General features: G+C 40.9%; 1 protein-coding gene across 2 annotated transcripts; it reads right to left on the bottom strand.

The window, feature by feature from the left end:
• Nucleotides 1-303: 303 nt before the first annotated feature.
• Nucleotides 304-5,644, bottom strand: LOC140243772 (glycoprotein-N-acetylgalactosamine 3-beta-galactosyltransferase 1-like). 2 transcript variants are annotated; one of them, XM_072323442.1, is made up of 3 exons: nt 5,534-5,644; nt 2,460-3,575; nt 304-1,718 (listed from the first exon to the last, which is right to left on the bottom strand). In XM_072323442.1, the coding sequence occupies exons 2-3, from the start codon at nt 3,516-3,518 to the stop codon at nt 1,572-1,574; spliced, it is 1,206 nt and encodes a 401-aa protein (XP_072179543.1). In that variant the 5' UTR covers nt 3,519-3,575; nt 5,534-5,644; the 3' UTR covers nt 304-1,571. The 2 variants fall into 2 exon arrangements, with proteins under 2 accessions (XP_072179543.1, XP_072179544.1); XM_072323443.1 differs by having other exon boundaries at nt 5,538-5,559.
• Between the last annotated feature and the right edge of the window lie 11,075 nt (nt 5,645-16,719).

A 16,719-nucleotide genomic window follows, 5' to 3' on the forward strand; every position in this document is an offset into this window, starting at 1 on the left:
TACGCTCTTGGAGCACATCGGGAAGTGGTCCACTTTTGGCTTTTTGGCTTGGTACAGTACAGTATGGTACACTTTAGGAGCGTTCAAGCGCTCCTCTGGCGCAGGTACGGTATGGTACGGTTCGCATTAGGAGTGCGCTCAAATGCACCCCTACATTGATATTAATACGCACTTAATTGATCAGTGTTTTAGTAGTACCTGCTATAAGGATAACACCAGCACTGGGTGTCGGGTGAAAGCTTGGTGGTCTAGTAGAAAAGACGCCTGCCCAGAGATCAAGAGGTCGCAAGTTCGAATCCTGCTCCAGTATATGTACATGTATGCCCATGATTCTCTTTCTCTCCTTTCAAGCATTTCCATATTAAAAGTTTGTTTTAAATTTATTAATCATTATTTCTTGAATTGTGAGCTGTATTTTGATCGATTTATGCGATACAGGGCTCTCTTGTAAAGCATTTTTTTAACGTACTAAAGATATTACCCTGAATAAAGAACAAAAACTGAATAATGGGATGAATACCCAGCCTACACATTTCTGGGAATATTAGAGAACTGTGGTAGCCTTTTTGCTATGTCTCTTTTCAACATAATATCACTGTGATAATCCTTCAATGTAACGGCAGAAGTGCTGTCATCTTCACTTTTAAAAGAAACAATCTTACACTTACAAAACTTGGAAACTAGAACTGCATGTACACCAAGCTGTGTAATGAACTGTAGTTTTGATACCAATGCCGAAATCTATCACAATGGTAGCAAATGTAGAGTATCACTGAGTATTTGTACAAACATTTTTAGATCTGAAGTCACAGGATCTTCCGGCAACCTTCCACACACTGAGAAAAAGACAATTATTAAAAGAAATCCGACTGTTACTGTAAAAGTGGAAATTTTCTCGGAGTTGAAATTTTCGTGGGGGCAGGCCAGGGGGGATAAGGCCCCCCCCCCCCCCCACTTTTTGTGCACTATACAAAGGAATACATAAGGTGTCATCACTTTTGGCCCCCCCACTTTTTTTTTTAACCCGGAAGTACATAAGTGACACTAAAAAGAAATAGACAGAGATCTTGAAGTGTGAGTGCGGTAAGGTTATGTTTTTCCGCTGAAGATCTTTTTTTTTTTTTGCTTGTCAGCTGGAGAACCCGGAAGTGGATGGAGAAAGATGAGCTGAAGACCTTTTTTTCTTTTTTTTTTTCTTGTCAGGTGAAGAAATCCAGAAGTGGATGGGGAGAGATGAGCTGACGACCGTTTTTTTTTTTCTTTTCTTTCTTTTTTTGCTTGTCGGCTCAACAAACCTGGAAGTGGAAAGGGAGAGATGAGCTGAGGACCTTTTCTGTTTTCTTTTGTTTTTCTTGTTAGCTAATGAATCCTGGAAGTGCCCCCCCCCCCCTACACACACTTTTGAAAACGCTCCGCCGGCCCTGTAGGCATCAACAAGCCAAATGGAAGCAACCCTAATTATGAACAGCACATACTGTGTAGCATAGCCCTTATCTGAAAACTGACTTTATCATGCATAGCATCAAAGACAATTTAAGTCTAAGGGAATTTCTGTTTCCCTTTGACCAGTGTCAGCTGACTGGGGTTGATGATCTGCTGCAGTTGTAGTGACCGATCCCAAAGGGGCGCATGTGGTAGACCATGAACTCCAGGAGGTACAACTCTGTGGGATCCACATGATGGAAGGCAACAGTGTAGTCCCTGCAACACTCTGGCACCTGTGGAAGAGAGTAGGAAAAACACTCACTGTTAATGCATCAACGCAGCTACAATATTGTACAATGACACCACATTTGCTCCTGCAACAATTGCTCCGGTCTTAGTTTTTCCAAGGACTTAGGGATAGAGTTAGGGCCAGGGTTGTGAAATGTTTTTAGCTTTAGTTTGATGTGAGGATTTGGAGTTGGGTTAGGGTTATGTTTATGGGTTGAATTTATGTTTGGCTTATGATAGTGTGCAGATATTTTTAAGGGAGCAAGTGTCACAGCAAATGTCATGGAACACATCATTTACATGCCCTTTACTTATTCCTTTTTGTTTATCAATTCTTATTCATTTTGCATACGATACAAGCATCAATGGAAAAAAAAAAACGCTTTTGTCAACTTTGCACACTTAAATTGTGCATTCAGATACTTGCATGTAAAATGTCAGTGGTAACCAGTTTTCTTTTATTACACAGCTCCTACACAGTTTTAAGGAGATACTTATACAAAGTACAAAACCCCTCCCTGTCATAGTCCTTTCATTTAGAATGTGAATTTGTTATTGCCATACACACATGAAGCAAAAAATTCTGATACATATCAGAAATGAGGAAAAAAAGAATGAACTTGCAAAGCTTTGAACTCAGTTTATTTGAGATTTACCTTCAAAATTCTCTAACAATACTTTTAATACACATGTGTAGTCTCAGCAGGAATAATATTAGAGGGATCTAGAGGTCATGGCTGAGGTACCTTAAGCTCAGGATGAATGATGTCCCTCCACTTCCACTCGCGGCGACCAGTGGCACCATAGGGGAGGTTCAGTTTGGGGACCCTCATCTGGGAACGATACCGTCCTGCAGAGTCCCGCCCATCCATGGATGCAATGACGTCAAGACTCCTGAAGCAAGTCTCCAGGACTTCTCCGTCGTCTGCCCCACCAAAGTAGCTCGGGGTGCAGGAGTCCAGGTGAGGGCGTATGAGTTTCAGTGCCTCCCGGCTCAGGATGATCACGGAGCCGCCGCCTTTGGGTCCCTTGAATACGTGTCCCATGTAACCGTTTACACTGGCTCGATACCTCAGCACGAGGTAACGGAGGTTTTCCAGCACTGCGAAGCCATCCGGCGGTACCTTGAGGAACCAGTCGTAGTGATTGAGGAACTTATCGTGGACATGTTTGAGAGAGAGTCTGGTGCGGGACCACCTGTAGCTCTCGCCCCCTTTTATGCCCACATTGACAACTGTGCTCCCCCCACTCTGTGGTACATTGCTCATCACTAGTATTCCGTTGCAGTGTCTCAGCCACGTGTTCTGTACGGGTTTGCCAAAGCGAGATGCGGTACTCTGCTCCAGAGTGACCAGACACATGATTTTTGCCTTGCTTCTCAGCAAATTTGCATTTTGAAGTGGATCAAAATCTGCAGATGCAAGGAGCTCCTTATCCAGTGTTTGCACAGCCCCATCCAATACACCTTGTTTGGGTTCTCTTTTAACTCTCCTTTCTGAGCCACTCTCGTCAAGTAACCGGTGTCCTGTTTCCTCTTGTGGAACATCCTCATCAACCTCCCGCCTCCTCATGTCAAGAATATCCTCAACGCTCCGACGAGCATCACCTCCGTCGACATTATCCCGCGCCTGTGAGATCTCATTCCTCCCCCGCAAGGAGACAAAGTAGAAACTGGTACCCCCCTCGGCATAGTCCAAGAAGGATGTTGGAGTGGGGTTGGAGTAGCCCTGGTACTGCACGAAGCTAACAGCAAACAGGGCCCCTGACAGAATCCCCAAAAAGAACGGCAGGCATTTGCATTCCATGATGAGTCATGACCTTCCATCGTCATAGCAACGCCATGGTGAGGATATCTTGCACTCCTACGTGTACAGGATGAATAATGCAGAGACATTATGGTGAGGGTTACTTGCACTGCTGTTTTTGTCAAGCTGTTTTTTTTACCATACCAATTTGCCTCATCTACAGTATACAATCAATATACCCATGCTGAAGCATTTTATATCAAAATAAGTCTCAGTCTGATTTGGTTTTTCCCTTCTGTCAGGCTGTTACAGTCATACAGGTGGTAAAAGACAAAAAAACAAACAAGAGACCCGCGGGTCTAGCGCTCACCTGAGTATCGCAAGTTCACCTTTCACGCAGTCACTAATCTAAATTATTCACAGCTCTACTAAAATTTGACCACGCATTCTCAAGTAGAAGATGAAAATGTACAATAAGGGCCCAAATTTTTTTAAGATCCCTTAATTTGGGGGGATTGGGGCCCCCTGGGGCCCTCTGGGCGGGGCATGGTGCCCATTTTGATAAATTGAGATCCTGACCCCCTAGGGATGCTACCTGCCAAGTTTGATGAAAATCCATCATAAGGTTTTTAGGAAGAAGATGAAAATGTACAATTCAGGCCCCCCTTTGGACCTTCCCAACCCCCCGCCCCCAAGAGGGGCACCCCTGGATCTGCTATGAACAAACTTGAAACTACAGTCATTAATGTACTCACTCATAGTATTATCTTAGCTCTATAACTTCTGATTCTAGAGACGATTTTTAAAGATTCCTTCATTTCGGGGGGTTTGGGCCCCCCTGGGGACCCCCTGGGTGGGGCATGGTGCCCATTTTAACAAATTGAGATCCTAACCCCCTAGGGATGCTACTTGCCAAGTTTGGTGAAAATGGGTCATGGGGTTCTCAAGAAGATGATGAAAATGTACAATTTAGGCCCTATTAGGACCCCTCCCCACCCCCCTCCCCTGGGTCCCGAGGGGGGCACCCCTGATTCTGTCATGAACAAACTTGAAACTACAGTCATCAATGTAACTTAGCTCTATCACTTCTGGTTCTAGAGAAGAAGATTTTTACAGATTCCTTAATTTTGGGGAGTTTGGGCCCCCCTGGGGGCCCCCTGGGTGGGGCATGGTGCCCATTTTAACAAATTGAGTTCCTAACCCCCTAGGGATGCTACCTGCTAAGTTTGATGAAAATTGGTCTTGGGGTTTTCAAGAAGAAGATAAAAATGTAAAAAGTTTACACACGACGGACGACGGACGCCGGACGGAGGGCGATCGCAATAGCTCACTTGAGCCTTTGGCTCAAGTGAGCTAAAAAAATGCTTATCAATCTAGGGACTAGGGTACCCTAACAACATGCAAAATGATCGAGAATGAATGGTAATCAAGAGCTTATACTAGCTATAGAATAAGTAGCTAACAGTTGAGTTATAGGTAGGTCCTACAAGGCCATAAGGGTGCTCACTCTGTATGGACGCCTCTAATTGCTCTGTGATTGTATGGAGAGATGAATAGTGATAAGGTCTGTGATGGTACGGTAGTTCACTTGTGGCTGCATGGATACATGTACAACACTGAACAGGTAGACAACCTTAACCCCAGGGCGCTCCTCTACTATATGGAGCCCCTGGGATAGGACAACCGGCATGGCATAATTGCCACTCTTTACATGTCAGGAGACAAACTGCCATCCCTACACTACTATTCTCTCCATATAATCTTATACAGTCGACACTTCACTTGCTTTTCTAATCTTACCTCTGCTACGAGTACGAGTGGACGACTCAGGATCTGAGGAGTCACGAACGTCAGTCTGTTTAACCACACCTTTTTTTTTTTTACCTTGATAGGCCCTACATTAACGTAACTTACGTCGTAAGTAACAATAGCATGGCTTAGGCAAATCATACAATAACTCAAGTCACAATCATGACATGGCATTTCATTTACAGTGATTTAGTATGTGTAGGGGTCTATCGCAAATGTGTAGGAAACGAGGTCAGCAAAAGATTTGAATACAGACTGGGTCTTACCAACCATGCTAAACCTGGGCGGGCCGGGCCGAGTAGGCTACGGGTCGTGGGTCTGAGCTGAGAGGGTAAGAGAGTTGTTCGTTGAGCGTATGAGCACCGGGTCGAGCGCGGCGTCTTTTCCCGTATCGGACCGTATACAGAAAGCACTCTAAAAAAAAACTAGCGTACAGTGTATGTATACATGTAATACTCTGCCTTTGAGCTCGGGAGGAACTGAGTGTAAACACACGTGCTCAATAGGCCGAGTACAGTAATACAGTTTCGCTAGGTGGTTTCGAGAGAGGGCGCCAGAGAGGTTGGGAAATGCTGTTTCGTAAAAATTCTCTCATGTGCACGACGCGTCGACGACAGGCCCACGCCATATCATCGGTGCATATCATGCCATAGCCGCCATCACCAGTGGAGTGTTATGTGAAACCGTGTGCGATTCACCAGTACACATGTCATCAAGGCAAGATTCCATGGTCTGATGGTCGCTGCCTATGCCTGCATCGCGCCTGCATTTAAGTGCCATTAAGTAAACAGAAAGGCAGTCAGAATCGTTACTTTTAACCGTAACTAGTTAGACCCTAGATCTATTTGGAAAGTCTGACCTTCAGAATCATGTTATTATCAGTCCCAGGGTGTGGCCGGTGAGAAATAAAGGTCAAGTGAGGTAAGAATACCAATGGTATAAAGATTTATCGTCGTTCTGTGTGTGTTCTGCTATTTCTCAGGATTGATTTTTGATGTTGTCTATCTAACGTGATTATGGTGATAGAAGTCCCTATAAATTGTACCTTTGTAGTCATTCCTCGAATAGTTTTCTGTCTAGGCACACACGGATATGGCAGCTCAAATTTGGTCGTGGAAACAGTCATGTTTGTGCACCATCTAACTTTAATGGTCGTAAAAACCCTCGGCATCAATACCAGATGCATTTGCATTCGGATGATGAGAATGATAATCTGGAGGTTGCCTAACAATGTTAGTATTTGAGATAGTCAAAGAGGAAAAGGTTTGTAGGGCCATAGGATGGGTTGTATTTTTCTCCTAACCTCAAATTTACTCTTCTGAATTTTCATGTACATCATGGTCGCTACCAAAGCAAGTAAAGTACTTTGTCTTTGTCTGATTTTCTAAACGACTTTAACTCACTTGACTAAGGAAGTGTCTGTCTTTACTGTAACTTGTGTAAGGCAGTATTGATTGTTTTTCATATCCGGGCAATTACCCCCCAGTGGGCAATTAGCCCCCCCCCCCCCCTAAATACTGTTTAGTGATAAGGTTATAGTAAAGATTAGGGTTAGGTTTACATGTTATTGTAGGGTTAGGATTAGGAATTAAGGATTTATAGGGCCTGGGGAAGGGTCCGGGGTAATTGCCTAGGGGGTACAAATGTAATTACCCTCACAAGACCCATTGTTTTTGTGTCTGGAATGAACAAATACCGGTACAAAGAATTCCAATCCCGGAATTAAAAGTAAGTCAAGATGAATTGATTCAATTTTGTAATGTCTCACAAAGAGTGATTAAAAAAATGCTTGAATCTGTTCAGAGGAGAGCAACCAAGTTAGTATCAGAAGTTGAATCATTGTCATATTCTGAGAGATTTAAGTCTTTGGGGATTCCATCCTTCGAGTATAGACGTGTGAAAATGTGCAGATATGATTCAAGTCTTCAAAATTTTGCATGACATCCCGCATGGAAGATTTTGATATCCAGCTGTTCTCTCTGTTATCAATGTTCAACACATGCAGTCACATAATGTAACCTTTGTTGAAGTTTAGCCTAGGAACATGTCAGAGCACCAGGCAAGCAATCCGGAGGTCTCGGGCTCGAATCCCAATGGAATCCCATTTTCTTTGCTCAATTTTCCAACACTAGTGAGAGGTTAAACTCTTTCAGCTAGAGAGCAGTGAATTCTTTGAATAGCCTTTGTGAGATACTGTCAAGGCAACATTGATCTGATACCCCTTTCATAAACTCATCCTCCAATTATCCGCCTAAGAATATTAAATGCGGACATTTCAATAAAAAATGCGTTCACAAACTCTGAAAATTATCCGCATTATTTTTACGAGCGCCCGTCCTGAAAAAGGCGGATAATCGTCATGGTGACTGCACACGTCCCTCCTGCGGGAAAGACAGATGACGTTTGACCGCACCCCGGCAATTATCCGCATTATTTGGGTTTGCGTTCATAAACTCCAAATCTGGTCCCGATGCTGCTATTATAAGGATAATAGAAGGGTCGAAAAAAAGCGGATTATTCTTCCCCCGCTCCGATTTTACGACCAAATGATGCGGATATTATCCGCATTATTGAGTTTATGAAAGGGGTATGAGTTAATGCCTTCAAGTCTGAGCTCAGTGATCACTGGAAATAGAAGAACAATAGATTTAATGTATAATTTCCAGTGACCATCCCGTGGATACATCGCATTGAACTTCTCAGGCTCAGGATTGGATCCTTTGAATAGTCCTAGTACAAGTCATTGACTTATTGTGCATAGGTCAAGATTCAGGTAAATTCTGACCACTCCTTCCCCCTCCCCTGGCCCCCATTTCCCTGTAGTGACCATTTCCCTGCAGTGCTGTGCTGTGACTGTTGATATGGGATCAGTAAATGATATAATTTGCTACTATGAGGACAGTAACATTGTTTGTTTAGTCTTAGAATGATCTTGGTAGCATCACAGTGTAAAGTTCCAAATGATAAATGCAGTGATAAAATAAAATTTAAAAGATCTATATCTTCTGACCACTCCATCCTTATGTTCCATCATGTATAGTACATTGTACAGGAGTAGATCCAGGAATTCTGTAAAGAGGGGGCGCCTTTACAAACTTAAAGGGGGTGCACGCACCGGTATTTGTCTCAGAAGTTGTTACAAAATATGACACTTGTAATACTTAAAGTGTGTTTCATATTGTGCAATTCCTTTGGCAAGAGGTTTGGAGTGTGCGATAAGATATTGGACAATCCATTAATTCAGCAAGTCCTTTCACTTTCATACTTGTGACGTTACTCTCTTTTATTTTCATTTTTCTCTCTCTCCTTGAAGCTACAACTGTATAAAGCATTAATTACTAATTGTTTTTAGAGAGCATATTTACCAGAGATGATATTTTAGGCATTACTCACACAAAATCATGTACAATGTACCTTTGGTAATGCACAGGATTGTTGCACTCGAGTATGATTTTTACAAGCCCAAGAACTCTAGACCTCATCTACTGTGCTGGGGTATCAGATTGCCAACATGACTCAAATTCCAAACATACAGGACTTACCCCAACAATGTGCAACCTTTGTAACCTTTCACAATATACAAGACCTGATTACGTAATTTATGTATTGTTGGCTTGAATGTACGTGTACATGTATAGTGTATACTGATGTATTTGTATCAGCAACTACATGTACAAGTAGTTTGTACATGTCAACCTTGACTTTAATATTTGCAAATGAAACAAAAACTCAGCATTAGTGCTTTAAAATAGTTCTAAAATGTGAGTTACAGATAGAAGCAACCACTGTAAAAATTTGAATGCATATAGTTGATGTTGAGTATTTTGAAATACACAAAATGTGAACAATAGTTATAATAAAAATGTTTCCAGACTAAACTGTGTACAGTTATGGTTTGATGGGGAAAATACCAATATCTCCTAATATTTTAGGCTTTATTGCAAAAATTTTATATGGTAGAATGTTTTGTGATACAACAGACATACACATATGCATCAAATGTGATATTTTGTATATTTTTTAAATCACTGCTCCCAACTGGACCTTTAACTACATTGTACAGGTTGGACCAGTAGAAAGAATGGTTAGTGTGCAGCCCTGTCTAAATGTACACAGGGCTTGACCTTAACTTTTTTTTCTAGGAAGCCAGCCGGGTTCCTCAGGGACCTTTTTAGGGAGCCAAATTGAGTTTTAGGGAGCCACGTTTTCCTCAGTCATAATCAGCAGTAGAGGTCTATTACATGTATTAACCTGGTGGAGAAGATTTCATTTAGATATAACACGCATTTCTCCATAGACAGAAGCCTGAGATACCTTGTTCTTAGTCTCTAACGGGTTTTAGCACAGTCAAAATGTGTGTGTGCGTGTGTGTGTGTGTGTGTGCCTGTGCCTGCCATGCACCTGCGTGTGTGTGTGTGTGTGTGTACAGTAGGTGTTTTGTGTGGTCTCTCTCCCATTCCCTTCTGTAATTTCTTACCCTGGTCTGTTCATATTGTCTTTCTTTCTCGGTTCTTCTTTTTTTTAGCTGCAAGGTCTAGGTTTAGAAACATTCATGTCTCGCCACAATCATGTTGATTGATCAGCAGAGCTGCCAAGCTTTGGAAGCACAAATCCGTACTCAGCAGCTAAAAAATCCGTATTTTTCCACCAGAATTCGTATTTTTTTCCATCTCTCTCTTTTTGCTATTTTGAATTAAACTCGTCGACTTATAAGGCTTACAGACTCTAAACATAAAATTACGACACATGCCGAAGTATCGAGCTGGTCACCAGCACGATAAAGAATCCAAACTATGCAATGTTCAGCGTTGATTGATTGCTTTCTCGCAATGCATGTGTACAAGCACATGTATGTACCTCCAGAAACTTGTTGGGCTGGTTATGGAAGCTTCCACTATCTAGCAGGGGAGGGGGAATGCTATCATCTTCTCAAGAAAGCTTCTGTGTGAGCGAATGCAAAACTCTGTTCGGTGTTTCCAACTATTGTTTACTATAAAACATAATCATGCCTTGTTTTCAGGATTTTTCATTGTACTGGATTTTAAACAGCAGTATTTTCCGAACTTATTCCAATTTCTTTTACCCTGACTGGAATCGGAAAGTCTGCTATAACGATGATCGCAAAATTCCGCGCTTTGTGTGGTTGCGCCACTGTGCAAACACGTGGTTTCACTTTCAAGTTTAAAGGAATGCGCCATGTGCTCCAGCCTAAGAGGTTACTGCAAGTTCGATGGATCGAACGCGCCATAGCTGAGCTGAATGGCTTGTTTACGGTAAACATGCAGTTTACATTCGACACGAAGAAGTCATACGTCTTTCATGAGGAAAAACATACAAAACAAACAAAGAAGACCTACGAACGAATGCTGATAGCCAAAACTTTGAAAAATAATAAGCAGTTATGATGAGCATGAACTGAAATTGTCAATTGTCATGATTTTTCTGTCTAACCAGGTGATGACTGCATCTCATTGGACCTACTCGTAGTGAATTTGTCTGGGCATACGAGACCTTTTAAGTATTTCTGTAATCGCCTTTTAAATTGACTGATTAATCGATCCTTTTTTTTCATTTTTCAGGGAACATAAGATATTCGATTAAGTACACTATATTCGACTGTCGACTGTTTGATGTTTCCTACTATATGCCAAAAGAAATATTATAGAATCACGATATCTTTGCAATGATTCCTTTAATTCAACTAATGAGCTGGTTCTTCGATCGATATTTCCAGGATATTTACACGCTGTTTATTCCAGCGCGCGCATTCTTTCGTCTGGCACGCACCTGGGTGTGGCACCTGCTTTAGTGGAAATTTCCACAAGGGGAGATGGGTGGGTGTCAAGTTTCTTCGAACCGCAGAGACTGCATGTATTCAGTATTTCACAATCTCTTCGCTCTAATTTATTGTCATTCGTGCTTTCCCCGTATTCTTTGCTGATATCGAACATTTAGATTTAACTTTACGAAGGTTGGTAGATCGTGGATCTTTTTGTTGTGAGGTGTATGTAATTTCTTTTTTTAATCATTCGTTGGAGGGGGAAGATGAGTGTGAAGGGGGAAAGAAGAATAAGAGGAAAGTAAAATAAAACGAAAGGCACGTACGCTCAGCATTCACAGTAAGCCGTCTTTTTATACCAGCATAGTTTTCATCACCATTAGACATCACGCAGATCATTTTAGCCTTTTCCTATCAACATTAAGAAACATGCATAGTCTAGTCCCTCGAGATAAACACCGAGGAAAATAAATAACAAATACTAGTACAACGTATCAACACCACCCAACAACACAAATATTTAGAAAAGACAACACACGTCGCTTCGATTCGAAAAAGTATTGCTGCAAATCGGAGAAATCGCCGTTACGAAAATAACAGTGCAAGACACTTGAAAGAATTATGTTTAAATATTTCAAAGTATAAAGAGAACGGATAAAGTGATATAAAATGGAAGAAATCGTACCAAACGAGGTGTGAGAAACAACAGAAATGGAACAATATGTTTAGTAGTAGGATAAGGCCCTAGCAAAAGTTTGCAGCACCAAAAGCTACGCGAAAATTTATACACATTGGAAACTCGGTATTGCGACGAGATCCTTGGGATCGTCAAGAAACGATACAAAACAAAAGAAATTAATTCATTTTGACCGGAAAATAGTTTGCTATAAGTATTCTGTTATATGAGATCTCCTTCAACAGGCCTAGAAATACATCGAGTTTCCACGATACTCGCGGGAAATAAAGCTCAAACGCTTTTCACCTGCACATACTGCAGTGCACATCATATCAATACACGAACAGAAACTCACCTCTTCCTTGCAGAAAAATGATGCAATAACGTTACAAAAAACACACACAACACTCTAAAAATCATTTCGTACTTGGGAGGCAAGGGAAAAGCGGAAGAAGTAGAGAAAAAAGAAGCAGATATTGCACAACGGAGCGCTTCTACCCCGACTCAAAACGAAATAAGGTACTGCTTCAGCTGGCTACAGTAGTGTGTAGCTTACTCACGCTCCCCAGCCGGCCACACACATAGGGATACATACCACGGCGATCGATGTAGACATCCAGGGTCCGTAGGCGACAGGGATTCAGGCGCGCGAAGTTCCGTTCGGTGTACACAGTACGCAAGCAGCGAATTGCGTGTGCGCATAGTCTATTGCAGGGCTCGCTGCGCGCTCCGGGGCCGCTCGCGCTCGTCAATTAAATGATAGTGTGAGTGTGTACGGTACATAAACTAAATTCTGTGTTGAAACGTGAGGCTATACGGCAAAAAAACTTGAGGAGCCAGCCGGGCTTTTTTCATACATTTCTAGGGAGCCCGTAGCGATTCTGGGGAGCCAATGGTCCCCGGGCTCCCGCTAAGGTCGAGCCCTGGTAGTACACTTGTGTTTTCACAGAAATTGTGTATTACTGTATTCCCAACATACAACTCAACTCACAGCTACACCATGTAGCCCATCTACTCATTTGCCCTGAGGCAAATTGTATTAAATTCAAAGGCTTGAGTTATTCCAACATTCCAATCACTGTGCAAAAAGATATCACATTGTTACCAAACTGTTATTATTGTAGATCAGTGAATAGCAAATGCATGCACAGTGGGCTTGGTGCTCTGTGGGCAATAATCAAAGATACGTAGTACTGTATGAGCTGAAATTTTCGCGTACAGATATTTTCGCGAATTGCTACTTGGAAGACGTTTTCGCATGTTGTTAATTTCACGGTTGCGAGGGTCTAACTGAACTTAGTTATTCACGCGTTGTTATTTTCGCGGTTCAAAGGCAATTCGCAAAATTCACGAAAATAAAACCACCGCAAAAAATTTCAGCTCATACAGTACATTGTACATGCACAATGTAAAGAATGTGTATTCACTGATTCACCTTGCTGCCAAGCTGATAGATGCATTTCAAGGGGCAATTTGTGTGAGACTGCACACATCTGGAATTAACTGATTGCTTTGAAAATATGTAAACATGTATTGTGTATATTCTCACATTATATTTATATTTCAAAGGTACACATGTGTGAGACAATACATGTAGGTACAATATGTAGCTCGAACGTGCTCTGATGATACCAGGGATCACATGCAATCTGTCCTAAACTGAAAGTAACAAACCAAACCAGTTGATTTTAATAGGCTCACCGATACATTTACAATTTGGGAGCTGTCCTATTTGGAAATTCCCTGCCAATCAGAGGCGAAACAATTTCTACTAGACTGAATTTGTGTTTTGTGCTTTATCATATGCATGGGACTACAAGCTTCAAACATAGATTTACAGTGTGTCTCAGTGTTTGTGATTTACATCAACTTTCACTTCATTTTTTCATTGTAAAGGTACTGGTACCATTTGCTACAAATGTATTTACTGGGTACTTGATACTAGTGAGTGCTTTGCTACCTTCCCTTCTAAACTGAAAGTTTTTTAAAACAAAATAATCTAGTCGAGCAAGCAAGAACATATCATATCTGCTCACCTTGCCTGTGAGTGTTGCTATTGTTGTACAGAAATTGGCAGTGAAGAGTTTACAATACTTTACATACGGACGAGATTAAGAAATGACGTAACAAGATCAGTATCAGTGCTGACAAACACCATATAGTCCCATCTGGGATGAACGTACATTGTACGTGTAGCTTGAGAGTTTGTATTGCAATTATGTATGTGTGTGTGTGCGTGTGTGTGTGTGTGTGTGTGTGTGTGATATTGGTATTGGTAGGATTAAATATTTTGGATAGATGAAGATCTGTCTTGGTTGGGAGGGGAAGGGCTGGTTGGGTTTTTGTAAATGATTTCATGCTAGATTTGTATTTAATGTATTTTGTGTGTGTGTGTGTATGCTGTTGTATTAAAGTGAATACGGATGATTCAATATGTATTCAAACTAGAAAAGCACTCTGAGAGTGCAGACCTCCGCCAAGCAGGCAGCTCATTTCCACCACTTTTCTTGTTCTTCAGAGATCCTATCAGTGATTTCCACCCATGTATGTGCTGAAAGTTGCCCGATTTCCCAATATAGAAGCCTTTGTTACGTCATGAACCCTCAGCTGCGTGCGTGCTCTAGTTTTGAGTTATTTTGCACACGAACGAACAAACTAGCAGAAACTAGAGCACGCACCTTAGTGCGCGCTTGCAAACCACAAGTACGCGCAGCCTGAACTCCCAAGTTCATTGACCCTACCTGCCAAAATATCACAAATCCTTCATAAATTCCCCAAAAATTCTTGGATCACTACCAAAATTTAATCATCTGTTACTTGTATCATTCTAAACCTTTCCTGCAAGTTTCATCCAAATCCGTTAACTACTTTTTGAGTTATTTTGCACACGGACAAACTAACTAACAAATGAACGAACAAACCAACGGTAATGAAAACATAAGTATGTAACCTCCTCCCTTGGTGGAGGTAATAAATGGCCATCTATGTTTGGCATATAATTATGTCAATATTTTCTCGTGAAATTTTTTCGTGATTGTTTTTGTTCATGTTACACCCAGAATGGGTTGATTCACAAATGATTTGAATGAAATCAATAAATATCAAGGAAAAACAAAAAAAAGTGTGTGTGTGTGTGTGTGTGTGTGTGTGTGTGAACGTGCATGCAAATTGTGTTGTTCTTCGGCACCAGTATTCAAAGACCCACCATTGTTGTTCACCATCCGCTCCATAATGATTAGAGATAATGTTGAATCATCATCACTGAAAGTATCACATGATCGGATGTCTCACTGTGTACGACAAGTCTGGTTTGGATGTTAAAGGACAAGTTCACCTTTGAACATTAACATAAGGATTAAGAGAATGCAGCAATATTAGTAGAACACATCAGTGAAAGTTTGAGAAAAATTGGACAATCGATGCAAAAGTTATGAATTTTTAAAATGTTTGTGTTGGAACCGCTGGATGAGGAGACTACTACAGCTTGTGAGTCATATGCGTACAACAGTATAATGAAAATGTAAAAGAAAATTCAACATATTTTCACTTTTTTCGCATAATAAAAGAGCACTTGACTTGCCTCTTTCTAAAGGCAGGGGGAATAATATTACCCATAACATTTGTCGGTAACGAGTCAGGGGAATGTGTACTTTTTTCAAAAGATGGAATTTTCTGGAATTCTCTTTATATTTTCCTTATATTGTTGTACGCATGTGACATCTTAGTTATTCATACACTGCAGTAGTCTTCTCATCCAGCGGTTACTGCACAAAAACTTCAAAAATTCATAACTTTTGAATGGATTGTCTGATTTTCCTCAAACTTTCAATGATGTGTTCTACTAATATTGCTACATTCTCTCAATCCTTATGTTTATGAAGGTGAACTTGTCCTTTAATGACATCACCCAGATTCTGTGTCTGCAATGTACAAATTGTATGTGTGTCTGTCACCATGTCATAGCTTGACAGCAAACCAAAGTGGTATACGGTTATTGATTGATTTAATATGACATTCCTTTTAAATTACCACACAACCGGTGATGGAATATAGTGTAATTAATGTTCACCTTTTTTTCTTTTTTTTCCTTTTTTTTTCTTTTTTTTCCTTTTTTTTTTTGCTAACATAATATGCATTTGTTATCTACAATCATGTTCAGGCAGTTTCTTTGGAGATTTAACATGTGCACTCTGATTGACATATGTAATATATAGCCCTATAATACATGTTTTTAGGGCCATTGGCTTGCTTTGCATGTGTACGCAAGTGTGTTTGTGTGTGTGTGTATGCGGGTGTTGCACAGCACATTGCATTGTGATATTTGCCTTGCAACCAACTCAGGGGGTTTTGTATAATTTGTGATGTGAATGTTTGTTTGTTTTTCGTGAAAAAGAAAGACTATATTAGACAAATGAAAGCTCAACTTCCTGAGTGACAGTGTGTGTTTGTAGCCGCTGGACAGCATAAAGTTGACTGAAGTTACAATGAAAACCATGCACCTAAAAAGGCTGATCAATATCTTATGGGTATGTGCACACACTTTATGTTTAATAGGAAAGCACTGTGTTGTGAAATTGTCTTTAAACAATTAACATAAAACATAAACAAGAAAAGCCTCACCTTTCATAACTCTGACTCTTCCGAGTTTGTGTGTGTGTTTTATGATGAACAATAGATACACCGTGTTATCATGTCTTATACAACAAGGGCACTTCTGAAGGCTGTTCCCGAACGCACTCCATTACCAAAGAGAACTTAAAAAAAAAAGGAGTCACAGACCTGTGGTCTTTGTTTACTTTACAGTTTTTTGTTGTTTTTTTTCAGTGGTTTAGCAATGAGTGTAGCGTGGAGTGATTTGGTTCTGTTGTGTAAAATCTCTGTTGACTTTGAGCCAAAGCGTGGAGGTACATGTGTCTCGCGATAGTATTATGTAATGTGGTTCTACTCCAGTGATTAGCTCTGGCTTACAACTGTAGAGTATAGTTGCAGAGGAAAGG

The sequence above is a fragment of the Diadema setosum genome, chromosome 20 (genome assembly GCF_964275005.1).
Source record: "Diadema setosum chromosome 20, eeDiaSeto1, whole genome shotgun sequence".
In the NCBI taxonomy this organism is placed as follows: Eukaryota; Metazoa; Echinodermata; class Echinoidea; order Diadematoida; family Diadematidae; genus Diadema; species Diadema setosum.

Bases quoted from the DNA above. Each gene is read 5' to 3' on its own strand.
- LOC140243772 (XM_072323442.1), bottom strand. From the start codon at position 3,518: ATGGAATGCAAATGCCTGCCGTTCTTTTTGGGGATTCTGTCAGGGGCC. The intron at 1,719-2,459 runs GTACCTCAGCCA...TCTCTTCCACAG, and splicing joins TCATTCATCCTGAGCTTAAG to GTGCCAGAGTGTTGCAGGGA.